This window comes from Aricia agestis, chromosome 1, assembly GCF_905147365.1.
Source record: "Aricia agestis chromosome 1, ilAriAges1.1, whole genome shotgun sequence".
Classification (NCBI taxonomy): Eukaryota; Metazoa; Arthropoda; class Insecta; order Lepidoptera; family Lycaenidae; genus Aricia; species Aricia agestis.
In genome coordinates, this window is record NC_056406.1 from 11,142,946 (window position 1) to 11,158,767 (window position 15,822).

Genomic DNA, 15,822 nt, shown 5'->3' on the forward strand with positions numbered 1-15,822 from the left:
AAGTGCGTGTCGGGCCACGCGCAATATAGGGTTCCGTAGTACCGCTAGTTTTGGAAAAATTTTGTATGGTCAATGAACGTACATTTATAACGTGTTTTACAATACTAATCACCTCAGTTACTATCAAAGGAATTTGAACGAAAAGTTCCTTTATACTTCGCCGAATACATTTTTAGGGTTCCGTACCTCAAAAGGAAAAAACGGAACCCTTATAGGATCACTTTGTTGTCCGTCTGTCCGTCCGTCCGTCTGTCAAGACCCTTTTTCTCAGGAACGCGTGGAGGTATGAAGCTGAAATTTATATCAATTACTCAGGTCTACTGTCCCTTGAAGCTGTGAAAAAATCAAACTTCTAAGCCAACGCAATCAAAAGATACAGCCGTTTATGCCGCAAATTTTCGACACTTGCAAGGGAATCAAAACTTACAGGGTGCTTCCCGTGAACTCAGAATCTTGAAATTTGGTACGAAGCAACGTCTTATAGCATCTAAGATAAAGGAAAAATTACGAAAACCATAAATTTTTAGTTACATCACATAATATATTTTTTTTTAATAATTTTAAACTTACTACCCATTTCCTCATAAACGCGTAGAGGTATTAAATTGAAATTCATACCAAATACTCAGGTCTATAATACCTTTAAGCTGTCGGAACCCTCGGTGCGCGAGTCCGACTCGCACTTGGCCGGTTTTTTTTTTTAGTTGATATCGACTATTGTCTATTACTCAATAACTTATGTCTTCTTAGCCGTGATAGTTTTCCTTTTAAATTCAGCATATTTAAGGTTTTTTCCACTTTAAAACATAATATTTCACAAATGGATCCCTAAATCAGAAAATGATCTGAAAACCTATCCAACGACACCCCACACGATGGGGTGGGCGTGAAAAAAAAATCATCCCCGCTTGATGTATAGGGCAGGTACCATAAAAAAAAAATTTTTAAAGATTTTATGTTTTGTCGGCATCATTAATATGTGTATTCATGTCAAATTACAGCTTTGTAGGTCCTGACTCCTATTATAGTCGCTGAGCAAAACCGCGGACCAGGGCTCGGAACCGGTTTGAAAATACCGGTTTATTTCGGTTAAAAACCGGTAAATATATCGTTCTTTTATTTACCGGTTAAACAAGCGAACGGTTTTTACGTAACCCAAATGGTAAAGGTTACCGGTTACTAAGACACAAACGATTTTGAAAACCCAAATTAACCGGTTAATTCTTCGATCGCGCTTCTTGGAAATCTATTTTTATCACTTATCGCGGCCCGCTTGGGCCGCTTGGGAGTTGATAAGATAATTTTCACTATTTTTTTCACCTATCTTTTTTTAATTTTATTTTAATTTTTAATTTAAAAAGAAATGTTAGATTTGACATACAGAGATCTAAGGGCCGGGACACAAAAACACGATACGACGTCGTATCGTGTTTTTGTGTCCCGGCCCTGAGGGCCAACGCTAAAACACGGGCGGATACGGGCGCGGGCGCACGCGTCGAAAGACCGCCGCGGGCCACGAATCCGCGAGCGGGCACCCGTCGCGTGCGCGAGGTGGGCGCACGCGACGGGTGCCCGCTCGCGGATTTAGCGCTGCTAGTATAATTTTTATCTCGAGTGTGTACAGTTGTGTCGAGTAGATTACCATGGATTAGTTACTAATTTACTGCGAAAAGCGTACGCCCGCGCCGTGTGCCCGCCGTACGCCGTAATTTCACGGCCGTAATTATAGGCCTCCGCACGGCATTTTTAGGTATCGCGCGCGGCTACAAAACCGAGCACGTCACACTGATTATTTTTTAAGATATTAAATATTAATTTAAAAAACTTATGGTGTATGCCGAACACTTCAAAGAATTCGCTCCCGTTGGAAAAACTTAAAGTTCATTTTTAAACAATGATAACTAACGAAATTTTCTCGAACTTCCATCCTCATTGTACATTAAAAAAAATGTTTTACACATCCATACATCCAAACAAACTTTCGCCTTTATAATTATACTAGCTGTTGCCCGCCACTTCGTCCGCGTGGACTTCAGTTTATAAAGCGCGATGTCAACAAAATTGGTATCAAAAGCTTTTATAAAAAAACCCTGGTACCCCTTAAATCTGCGCCAGCTGTGCAGTGTGCACACAATAAGTATTTCATATTTTTATATTAAACTTTATATTTTATGCCAAATTTTAAAGCTTATTTAGCCCCCCAATTACACAACTTTACCCATAAACTATTTATCATTGATAGGTTTAAGGTTACGTCACTGCACAGATAAAGTACTGAGTTATTTAATACCATAGAATAGATATAACAATCGAAAAAAATAGAAACTTAAATGTAAGATGATACCACCTCTTATAGAAAGACTTTTGAGCAAGCGTCAGCGCGATGTAGAAGACGCACGGCGCCATCTATTATGAATTTTTGGAACTAACTTAATTTGAACAAATTTACGCATTTTCGTCCCCTGACAACCCTTTTTTCCAGTAAAAAGTAGCCTATGTCCTTTCTCAGGCTTTAGACTATCTGTATACAAAATTTCATTACAATCGGTTCGGTAGTTTTGGCGTTTGGCGTGAAAGCGAGACTGACAGACAGACAGACAGACAGAGATACTTTCGCATTTATAATATTAGTTTAGATTATGTGCACACTGCACAGCTGTTTTTGGGTATTTTGATTACTTAAGGGCCGCGCTACACCGGAATGGCAGCGGCGAGGCGAGCACTTTCAGCGCTGCCATTCCGGTGTAGCGCGGCCCTAAGAGGAGTACCACTTACCAGGGTTTTAAAAAGTTTTTAAATTTGACACAAATTTTGTTGACACCGCGCGCTATAAACTAAAGTCCACGCAGACGAAGTCGCGGGCAACAGCTAGTAACTAATAAGTATGATTAGTTCTATGTTACAATGAAGTAAAAAATAAAATGCCATCTGTAGAATCGTATTAGAACTAAAATGTTCATTGCATCGATATATTTCTGGATTTTTGATAATATTATACATAAAATATATTTAAGTAAAAAATAAAACGCCATCTGTTTTCATATATTAGAATTAAAAAGTTGATTGCATTGATATATTTTCTGGATGGAATATAGGCCAACACGGTACACTTGAACTCCTTTATTTTAGAGCGCCTTCTGTTGTCAACTTGTCACATATATTAGAAATGCAGGAGTTCTATAAGATAAGATAGATTGATTATTATTATACCAAGTGATAATATTATTAAACATAATATTCTAATATATTAAAAACTATAAACAAAAACATAATAACTAATAAGTATGATTAGTTGTATGTTAGTAAAAAATAAAACGCCATCTGTTGAATCGTATTAGAACTAAAATGTTCATTGCATCGATATAATATTTCTGGATTTTTTTATAATATTATACATAAAATATATTTAAGATTTTTGAAATATTATTTTATAATACACATCCAAGTCCCAGGAACATTGAAAACTTTTTGTTCCGCCTGCGGGACTCGAACCCAGGACCCCCGGGATGAGCGCTGGCCACGCGCAATGCGAATTAATTTTCATCGATATTTTCATGGAAATAAGATATTTTCCCACATCAAAATGTAGCCTATGTCCTTTCTCAGACTCTAGAATAACTGTGTACAAAATTTCATTGCAATCGGTTCAGTAGTTTTGGCGTGAAAGCGAGACAGACAGACAGACAGAGATACTTTCGCATTTACAATATTAGTATGGATAAAGCTCTAAAAAGTGGTAAATTACGGCATCTCCGTAGGGGGACCGCCTTAATCCACCTTCTCTGGAAACTTCTAAAAACAAGGTAGAAAACGAGAGGAACCGCCGAACTATCAGAAGGCATACCAGACGTAACAAAAAGAAGCTTTTGAACCGTTGCCAAACTTTTATCGTAACCAGACTAGTGGTAAAACAAATTATTTTTTAAGACTGTATTTATGTAACATTTTAAACACAGATTTAGTGAATCCAATAATTTAATATGATAGCAAAACTTTTATATTCTTAATGCGAGAGGAAATAAAACGATACGGTTGATAGGAAATTTTCTCATCAAAACTGTCGTTTGAGCAGTAGATAGTATTTTATTACGGGCTTTCAGTTTCAGACAACTGTATAGTCCTTATCACAAGATCTCTTGTCTGGTTGTTGACCGTATTTACAACTAACAATGGATATAAATAACACTTGAATATGTTAATATTTATTTATGACGAGTACGGAGTAAGTCTCTACTCTCTTCTCTATGTAAATATTTTGTTTCTTAGATCCGTGGAGTTATTTTGGAATGACCTACCACTTACCAGTGACCGACAATAACTAATAAGCATATTAATTTCATTTCAGTTTTGGAACGAAGTTCCTTATCGCGCGTTCGACGTAAATCTGAAGGCTAGACAGAACGATACTTTTTTATTAGTACCTGCATGTTAGGGACAGAGGGCGTTTATAGTAAGTATTCCTGTGCTTCAACTAGATGGCGTTTTTTAATAATTTTTTGAGTGTATATGTATGTAACCTACAGGTTTTTTGAACCTATAACTTCGTTCCATTCGGGTATCCCTTGACACCTCTCAAGTTTTTTCCTTTCTTGTTACGGACACTACAATTTAGTTTTAGTTCGACAATAATTACTTATTATATTGTATGCTCTACAATCTACATTCTTATGAGTTCTTACTTCCACAATATTTACAACAAGAAAATCATGTACAATCGCCTGTTTTGAAGGTGAACCCAGAGTGGTAAGCTGTGGTGTGGGAAAACCGGAAAAATATAATTGTAAATCCCACTATCCGACCTCCCCAGGTAAAGCCCATGATAGTCATAATAATATTATGATTGCCTAGGATTGGCCATGATGCCCTAACGTGGAGTGGGGCTTTAAACAAATATGGTACCTATGTCAACGATTGTTCCTGCTTACCACGTTACCACACAGATTTAAAGATGAGTCACCTCAATGGTCACATCACATGGTTTAATTTTTACGGCAGATACAATTCTCATTCAATCGGAATTGCGATAACGCTGATGCAGATGTATCAATGGTCCGATATTGCGTCACTTTTTTATTCGTTATTATTTTGTTTTTGAGATTATATTCCGAGGAACAATGCAAAGTGAAACCAAGTTGCGAATGGTTCAGAAATCTTTGTTTTCTATAGACTCTATGTAACGACAATTTCCCAAAAACCATCGAGTTCTTGGTCGTACTGTAGTTACGTGTCATTTAAATACTCTACGTGACTTCTGAATCTTTTCATGCTGCAAATCTTGCGTTTTAAGATTGATATTGCGACAGAACTTAGGAGGTTAATTTATTACTTACGTTTCATTTTCGTCTATAAACATTTCTATGCGCCTTTATCCTGAAACAAAGAAACATAAAATTTAAAACACTTGCTCTACCAAAATTTTATTACATAAAAATGTAGGTTAGATAGACAGGTAGATTTACAGTTACTTACGTACTGTAATGTCTATTAAAAAATTAATAGCTTATTGAGATTTTCATTGTTTCGAATGATATACAATTTAATTACATATAAAGAAACTTATAACTGTAGAGTTAACTACGCACTTATTTACAAAAAACGTTGGTGGTAGATTCCGCGCCTAGATTGTCTGACGCATTCGTAAATAAAAATAAAAGGCATAATAAGGTTAAGGCAAAGCTAGGCTTTTTATATACATACTCTACTTTTTTTTGTAGTGAAACTCTACCGAGTTAGTAGAGTCATTATATCAAGGAGGAAAAGTTCTGTTCTTCTTGGAGTACTCAACCCTAGAATATCTGCTCTAAAAACAAAGGCATAAGGAAGATAGTACACGCAGCCGAAGAAAAGTCCGAGCATTAAGCATTAAAGACTCTTTTGTATTCGGAACTCCGAAGCTAAAATTAATTCCTCGTACACGCAAGCTAACGGCATACCGAAAACATTTGTGATGCGCGAAACGCCACGCCTCTGTCGAGCCCACATGCTAATTTTAGTACCCACCAGATTCTGGAGCTCAGAAATATTCATCGCAAAAAGAGCTGAATATTATACACATGTTTGATGAGTAATAAGAAGTATAATCAACATGCAAATACATTGTGTTAAAGTATATTATAATGACTAGTTAATATAACCAATTCTATTGTAAAAATCATAAATTTTAAATGATAAAAATACTTTTATATTTTAAAATGAAATTGAATAACTCTCGGTTTGTGCACCGCTGTTACTGATATATTTACTCTGCTCACTTCGTCTTCGAGTTTTACTGCTTGAAACACAGTTGTCATAATATTATTGTGAGCTTTCTAGTATCTCTTTTAGTAATTACATTTTCTAATTTACCATCTTCCAATATTTTTAGTTTAGTTACTACTTACTACAATACCTTATTTAACAAACAATTTGACGCAAAAGCGTAAAGACTAAATAATATAGGATAGGGCTATCCCACTTCTGATTTTAAATCATAAGTGGGATAAGCTCCTAACCCTTATCCTATTTATATAGTTCCGCGTCCGCGTCCTTTAAAACGGATACACCTACTTATTACTGAAATCGGAGGTCGGGAGAGGCGCACGATATCTGTCACGCGACCTTACGTTTCGCGGGGGAATAATCACCTCGGTACAAAGTCCACTGGAGCAATTGAATCAGTTTGTATCAACGCACGCGTAGCCGTATGTCTAGGGTTGCCAGTTATTAAGTCTAGCATCATAAAGTGAAATTTTAAATTAAAGCAAAATTATAAAATCTGATAGATCATCGAACAGATTAGATGGTTAGTAACCGAAAAATTGTCGGAAATACTTTTCTGGAAATTCGTGATATTATACGCGGAAGCATACGAATAACTTCCATCTCGCAAAAGTTTTCGGTGCAGTCAAACGACCTTGTGGAACTAGATTAGTTACAGACAGGTTACGCTAATTTTTTTGGTTTAAATACAAAAACAATTGGTGCTCAGTGGGTTTCAAATATATTTTAGTAAATCAGCAAAGCCTTCAAGGACATTGAAAAATAAGTATGTAACATCCGAAAAATAATACAAAGCAATGTTCCTAGAAGGACTGCTTACACAATCCTTAGATGAGGAGAGACAAGGGGGATAGGTATCGTCTTTAAGTGAACGCCGCGGGCGGGCTAAAACAAGCGTTATTTAACACGATACCATTACGGCTAATCAGAAGGAATATGTATCCTGTTTATAAACGTTCAATTACATCTCGATTGAGAACCCTAGTGGAGAAATTGATTTTGAATGAAAACACGAACTTTGGACCCGCAGCGAACGTGACTGTGTATTGACAACAGAGATTCCACAAAGGCAATTGTTCACCTGAACTCTGACAAAGAAATTCCACGCGCGATAAAAGTTACGCTTGTATATCCCCACACAGGCATGGAAAAGTAACTCTTATCATTAGGTCTCAATGTCATGTTCGAAGGATTAGGCTGTAGTATCATAGCTTGTAGACATTCTAGTAGCTAATTATCATAATTTGTATGTAATATGTTATTTTTATGACTTGTGATTATACCATTTTAATTTTCATAATCATCACGATTCACATAACTTGAAGGTTTTGCGTTAAAATATTTATAAGTACAGCAAAGCAACAGCAAAGCGTTAAAATATAGCAGCTCTATAATAAGGATAATGACTGTTCACGACTTACCGTGATATGCAAAATACTATATATTAATTATTATGTAATAAACTTGTTGTCGTATTAGTTTGTTTCTTTTAAGACTTTCGGCATCGAGTATGCTGATGGAAGAAGATATTATGTAGTTAAATTTCGTTAACGTCCGTTAAGCTGTTCGTAGAGTCCACATCCTGAGGATGCTCCGGTGTTGGGGCGAAACGCGCGTCGAGGTTTTCAACCTGCATGGTGGTGAGGGGCCTTGCACGGATTTGCCAACATTATTGCTTGTGTGGTGGTGGTGTTTGCAAGTTCTTGCATGCGAGTGTACGCATAGGCAGTGTGGGAGGAGGGAGGTGCTGTACGCATACCTATGCGTACACTCACTCATTTACTTAAAGGTGGAAGTTGTTTTCGCGGAATATTGCTAAAAATAATAACAAACTAAATTTAAACTATGGATTTCCGCAAAGTAACGCCTGATTCCATTACCTAATTAGTTACTTACCTAGTAAACCATCGCGTACTATACTTACGTACACACCATATTATTCAACGTATCTTATTAGTAACTAGCTGTTGCCCGCGACTTCGTCCGCGTGGACTTCAGTTTATAGCGCGGTGTCAATAAAATTGGTGTCAAAAGCTTTTTAAAACCCTGGTACCCCTTAAATCAAAATACCCAAAACAGCCGTGTAGTGTGCACATAATATGATTTTTTTTAAATTAAATTTTTTTATACCTTTTATTTAGCGTTACACAACTTAGCTGCATTATGCATTACACAACTTTAGCTTTGCCCAATAGCCAATACCCATAGGCCATAAACTATTTAGTATTTGACTGTTGTTTCTGATTTCTTTGTTGGTACGTGAGTTATTATTAACATTTATAACAATCGAAAGAATCGAAATATTAACTCAACATGGTACCACCTCTTATAGAAATACGCATGAGCAAGCAATAGCGCGATCTAGGGGACTCTTGGTGCCATCTATTTTGAGTTTTTGGAACTAACTTAATTTGACCAAATTTACGCATTTTCACCTCCTTACAACCCCCTTTTCCAGTTAAAAAGTAGCCTATGTCCTTTCTCAGGCTTTAGACTATCTGTGTACAAAATTTCATTACAATCGGTTTAGTAGTTTTGGCGTGAAAGCGAGACAGACAGACAGACAGACAAACAGAGATACTTTCGCATTTATAATATTAGTATAGAACGTGTATAACAATTAACAATCGAAAGAATCGATAAACCTAGCTCATCATGGTACCACCTCTTATAGAAATACGCATGAGCAAGCAATAGCGCGATCTAGGGAACTCTTGGCGCCATCTGTTTTGAGTTTTTGGAACTAAGTTAATTTGACCAAATTTACGCATTTTCACCCCCTTACAACCCATTTTTCGAGTTAAAAAGTAGCCTATGTCCTTTCTCAGGCTTTAGACTATCTGTGTACAAAATTTCATTACTATCGGTTCAGTAGTTTTGGCGTGAAAGCGAGACAGACAGACAGACAGACAGAGATACTTTCGCATTTATAATATTAGTATAGATATAGATAGTATGGATAATATGGATTAGAAATGCAGTAGGAGTTCTACATAAGATAAGATAGATTGATTATTATTATACCAAGTGATAATATTATTAAACATAATATTCTAACGTATTAAAAACTATAAACAAAAAAACATAGATACTAACTAATAAGTATGATTAGTTCTATGTTACAATAAAGTAAAAAATAAAACGCCATCTGTTGAATCGTATTAGAACTAAAATGTTCATTCCATCGATATATTTCTGGATTTTTTATAATATTATACATAAAATATGTTTAAGATTTTTGAAATTTTATTTTAATACACATCCAAGACCCAGGAACATTGAAAACTTTTTGTTCCGCCTGCGGGACTCGAACCCAGGACCCCCGGGATGAGCGCTGGCCAGGCGCAATGCGAATTCATTTTCATCGATATTTTCATGGAAATAAGATATTTTCCCACATCAAAATGTAGCCTATGTCCTTTCTCAGACTCTAGAATAACTGTGTACAAAATTTCATTGCAATCGGTTCAGTAGTTTTGGCGTGAAAGCAAGACAGACAGACAGACAGACAGACAGACAGAGATACTTTCGCATTTATAATATTAGTATGGATTACAATTTGTTAACAGTCACACATACAAAATATAATATCAGCTGCAGATAATTTTAAACAATACTTAGATTTAAAAATATTATTATCGAAGCAACTTACTTAGTTAAGGTTGAATTTGTTATGTTCAATTTTTGTGACATTGGTAACCATTTCGTGGTAATGATGATGATGATCATGAATGTATTTTGCATAGTAGCATATGCTTTCAGTTCTTAAAACAGCGCCTAAACCCCCAAACTTGTATCTATAAGGAATCCGGAGTTCTCTTAGTATCTTCGGAACCATAGTATACCTCGGTGCAAAATCTTGCGTTTTGGTAGTATAATATGCTTAAGATGCTTCTCATAAAACCAAAATCACTATATGTTTCCATGTAAATTTCGTGGAGTTCCCTCGATTACTCATGGTTCCCATCATCAGGTCACCACTTTTGTGAAAATGGGACCAAATTGGAGTGAAACTTCATACAACAAAACAAAAATTTCGAAAATCGGTTCACAAACGGCGGAGTAATCGTTGAACATACACAAATAAAAATAAAAAAATATCCACAGCCGAACATATAACCTCCTCCTTTTTGGAAGTCGGTTAATAAAATGTGCAGCTATGACAATAGTTAGTTATGTAACAGTTATTACGAATGCGTAGACAGTTGGACACTGAAACTAATTAGTAAAACTATAGCCAGCGTCTTCTTCCTTATTATGGAGAGGTCAAGAGTTCCACTCGTCCTAATTGCTGTGAAGGATACTTTTCTGACTTTAATACACGACGTAATGTCTATATTTTACCGTCACATTTGCAATGTTTTTACTTTTGCTGTGTTGCACGATGGAAATGGTTACCGGAGACCAAATTCTGTTTGATTCTCCTCATAATTAGTAATTTAATTATTGAATCATCCATAATTTCTAATTTGTGTAGTGTCTGTCAGCTTATTATGCTTTATAATATGTAGTGTAAGTATGATATATATATATATATATATATATATATATATATATATATATATATATATATATATATATATATATATATATATATTAAAAAGAGGTAAAAAACGTTTCCACAGAACTTGAAATAAAACATAATACCTTGTTTATATAAATTCTTCTAAATATAGCTTATAGTGTAGGAAATGAACCGATTCTTTGTATGGGGACCCGGGAATAATTCCTCAGTCGATGAAACTTTGCTGGGTTATAGAATAGTATGAGCCAAAACTTAATATATTAAAATCCAAAAAAAAATCACTAAGAAGTCAGTTATTTATACCTAAAAGTACAAATCTGTTTATATATTGAACGGCATAATTTCTCAGTCTAAATTTATTTTACCAAATGAATTATTTATACATATATGTGATACTTTATAAAAATCAAAAACTTTTTTCAAACAAAAGTATTTCTTCTGTATAATAATTCTTTTTTCTGACCTCATTTTTATAGCAAAATTTCTCAGTATATTTTTTTTTCGCATATGACTTAAGAATGTAATTTGGCGTCACGAGTAAGAAAATCCAAAACAAAAATCATGCCAATAAAAAAATATTAAAAATCTATAAAAAACTTAACAAGCAAAATTTCTCAGCGTTATTTCTTTTCAAAACTACGTTATGTAGTCAAATATACACACAAATCCAAAATATCCAAAAGAACTATCATCCAGAAAACCAAAATTTTAGAAGCGAAGCTAAATTTATTCCGCGTTTACGCAATAATGTATCGTCTTGCTTTACTAGTTGGGTGCAGATTAGCGTCCTCGTGCATATAGTACGACCTTGATCGCGTGACCCGCACGACTCGCGGCCCGCGGGTCGGTGTGTGATTCCTTACATTAATTACATTTATTGCATTTTTCTTTTCTTTGTGGGTACGTAGACAACACTTGAAAACTAATTGAGATAGATATTTTAATTTCGCTAAAAATTAAAAGTTATAGGTACATAATATTATGTACAATAATAATTAATAAGCAATCATTTTATTGTTAATTATGTTTACGTATTGTACAGTTGCTTGAAAAACACCATAAATAAACTAAGTATCGGCTATGGCAGAGTCGGATTAAGTCTGGGCTCCTCGATTATTAGAAAAAGATAATAATTTATTATTATAATTAGTTACATTATTTATTTATAAAAATATAAAATGAAATATTTGGTGGATTTGTTACATTAGGAAAAAAAGTATTTTTATTTAGGATGTATTAAGGCTGTCCCCTGAGCAAACGATCTTGACCATACATTTGTCGCGTTGCCGAGATCGCACCAAAACCCTACTTTTTTTACATATTTTTCAGTTTATGATTTATGAATCATTGTACCAGTACCATTGATATCTCCGGTATATCATCGGTAGATAGATATCTAGTTAGTGCTTAAAGTCTTAATCACGGGAAAACCTAAACATTTCATAATTTCTGTCCAATTTTCTAGATACACTAACTTCGTGAATAACTTTGTGATCCCATATAAATGTATAGGATTACAAATTTACCGTATTTACGGCCTTATAAACTCATAATTTGAAAGCTACAAAGTTATAATAAAAATACAGCAATAATCTTCAGTATATCAACATTCCTTTTCCCGTTTTAAATTTTCTATTTTTGTTTATTATGCTCATGATATTAGCTTAAAAAGTATTACCAATTTATTTAAATTCAAACATACATTTAGCATCTACCTAATATTTACAAATTACGTTTATTTGAAACACGCGACAATAGATAGATAATTTCATTAACTACATATTGCCCGTTTAACATTTTTTTTAGATCAATTTTAAACTAAGATAAGTAAAAAAAAGTGGATTTTTGTGCGATCTCGGCAACGCGTCAAATGTATGGTCAAGGTCGTATGCTCGGGGGATGGCCTTAAGTGTAAAATTAAGGTTTGTAGCCTGAGGGCTGTAAGGTTAGAAACTTGGTTCTACATGAGATTACTACCTTTTGACACCACGAACTATATCTACTCGTCTTGGCAACAATATAACAATAAGGTCTAGTTTTTTTCTTTTTCAAATATGATTTGATAAAATTTTCGTTTATGTATGCTTTTCTGCAAGAGACGTGTAGTGTGTACGAGTAACTATTCTTTTTCGAGTACCTTTAAGCTCTATTAATACGTCGTTTCTTTTTATGCTGCACTTTTTATGTTTTCCACTAGTGACCGACCGAACTTTCGGTTTCGGTTTCGGCCAGTTTCGGCCAAAAAATCTAATTTCGGCCTTAGTTTCGGTTTCGGCCAAAATATAGCGGAAACCGAAACTCATGCATCGTTCGGTAAACTTCGCAGTTAACTCGAGCTTGCTTGCCAGCGAGGCCCTGGCTCAGTTCGCCACCATCTATTTAATCATGTTTTGAGATTATGTATTCCAGATTACTCCCAAATCAAAAATTAGCACTTCGTTTTATTTTCATTAAATTGTCTTAACTTATTGTTATCGAAATTATATTATTGAATTTTATTTCTACGATAAAAGCAGGCTTATTTAATATAATATATAACTGTTGGCAAATTACGTGCTATTTTAACAATGTTTCCCAAACAAACGATTTACTAAATGCTATGATAAATTGATTATATTGTGTGTGAACTTTATTTACTTAAGAATTTTGTTTGACTGTGAGATTATAAGATATCTTAAGATATATCTTATGAGATTTATCTAGTAAATCATCTCGCCTCAATCTTTTTTTTTCGGACACGCAATCTCTAAGAACTTAGACCGTTCCTACCCTGCTAGAATCTTATCTAGCCCACTTCACTCTTGCGGCCCTCAGTATATTATATTTTTCAGGTTTAGTGGCAAAACGCCTTCTGGAGAAAAAAAATGTGACGTCAACTGCAAGTTTGCTTACTCATTTCGTTTTAAACTTCGACGGCGGTCGTGTCCATGTCTCCCATAAAAATAATATACTACAATTATTGATTTTGTTTTCAGTAGTCTAAAGGAGGATTTCACCGGTCACACAACTTCGTTTTATAAAACTTAGTTCTCATTGAACGCGTTCCTACGGGGATCAATAAAAAAGCAAGAAACGATATACAAACTACCCAAACGCATCATTTTTTTCGTCTATGATTTTCGATTCGCCATGACACTACACTGGCAGGACTTTAACGGCTTTAATGAAGTTTAACCGTGCCACATTGGACGTTCCACTCTTTTTAGGGTTCCGTACCCAAATGGTTAAAACTGTCCGTCTGTCTGTCTGTCTCCAGGCTGTAACTCAAGAACTGCTATAACTAGACTTCTGAAATTTTCACAGAATACTGAATAGGTATGTATGTATATACGCTAAAATATTTAAGGGGGCGTGATTTTTTTGGCTTTTTTGCTCGTAAGATTCAATTATGGCAAAATCCTTAATTATAATAATTGTACTTTAAAATTAAGTAATAATAAAATCAATTTATTAAATAAATATGTAAGGAATCCCATTCAAAAACACAATATTTGCCTACTTTCGCTCTATAACGGTACAGAACCCTTCGTGCGCGAGTCCGACTCGCACTTGGCCGATTTTTTTTTCTTTACTGTCACTTTCTAAGCCATTGTGGTTTTTGTTGCACATAATACAACGTTCTATAACGAGCAATAGCCAGACGGTAACGTGTGTTAGTGTCAAACAAACAACCGCAGCGAAAAAAAAATCCTAAATCTATGCTAACAACAACAATAATTATTACGAGCCACGAAATATACGAATGAATAGCGCGTGGGGTGGCGGGCGGCCTGCCTCCCGCCCGCGCCCCGCGCATACACCCCGCTCGCTCCCGATTGCTAATATTCAAATCTGTATAGGTAAAATGTTTTTAGTTTTTAATACGCTTGATGACTTTTTTGGATATTTTTCTAGTTGAATAGAAAGTTAACAGTGTACTTAAATCAATAAATAAAACAGATAGAGAAATTTTGCACTGCTAGTAAAAGAGCAATTTTTAAAAATAGTATTTAAGCCATGTAACTGGCTTATTTTTTAGATTTTCATTTTGTGGCTATAAAACTTCAATAAAATGTCATTCCCGTAAAAAAAATCGACTGAGCAATTATGCCGTCCAAGTCACGTCAAAAAAACATATTTTATTAAAATTTGGTGTTTCTACTGGGACATTTTTTTGGATATTTCATACATCGTTTCTATACGTTCCATGAATATGTCCAGTGAAAAAAGGTTCGACGGAGCATTTTTGCTAAAAAAGATATCAATTAATTACGAATTTAGGTAAAAATACCTAACTTCTATTATTATTATTCTTTGGATATTTATACAAAACTTTTAAATCATTGATACTTTACTATGCTATAAAGCTTTTTCTGACTGAGGAGTTACTTCGGGGTTCACTTGGTTCGTTTCCTACACTATTATACAAATAATTTTTACGGATAAAAATGAAAATGGTCTTTACGCGACGTTGCCAGTAAAATTTCCTGTAGTAATACTATAACTCAGGGCATAGTGTTTAAAACTTATTTATTAATCATCATTACAAATTTTAAGGTTATTTTGGTGCATTTTTGGATAGTTTAGACTTTAGAAGTTGGACTTGACAAAAAGGTGGCATATAATAATGACGAACCGGTACTTATTTACTTGCTTTATCAACTCTTGTCTCCTTTACTTGACCTCAACACCAGAGAGTGATATCGGTGACTGGTGATAAGACACGGTCTCTGGTACCCATTACTCAGATAACCCCAGTAGTTGTTTATGAACAAAACCATAACGTTCAAACTTCAAACATCGTTAAACACTGAACTCTGGAGAAATAATTATGTTTACTGTTTAGTCTACAATTCATTATATTCATTGATGATCTATTATTATTATCTGACAAACAACTCATATATCTTTAACATTTTATTAATGTACTTAATAATAAGATCCAGTGATGTCTTGTAGTTGTTAACGTCGCGTTGCTGTTGTTTTGACTGCAATAACCGTTATGGATTTGACATGAATACAACCTCGAAACGACACGAATTACCACTGGCTCACTCAAA

At 34.7% G+C, this 15,822-nt stretch overlaps 1 protein-coding gene across 3 annotated transcripts in view; it reads right to left on the reverse strand.

Moving 5' to 3' along the window:
- Nucleotides 1-15,822, reverse strand: part of LOC121739643 (long-chain-fatty-acid--CoA ligase 4) — a 51,898-nt gene that overhangs the window by 25,368 nt on the left and 10,708 nt on the right. For all 3 annotated transcript variants that reach the window (XM_042132155.1, XM_042132168.1, XM_042132161.1), the window contains exon 2: nucleotides 5,331-5,370. In XM_042132155.1, coding sequence (XP_041988089.1) covers nucleotides 5,331-5,353 — 23 coding nt within the window. In that variant the 5' untranslated portion in view covers nucleotides 5,354-5,370. The remainder of the gene's footprint in view (nucleotides 1-5,330; nucleotides 5,371-15,822) is intronic.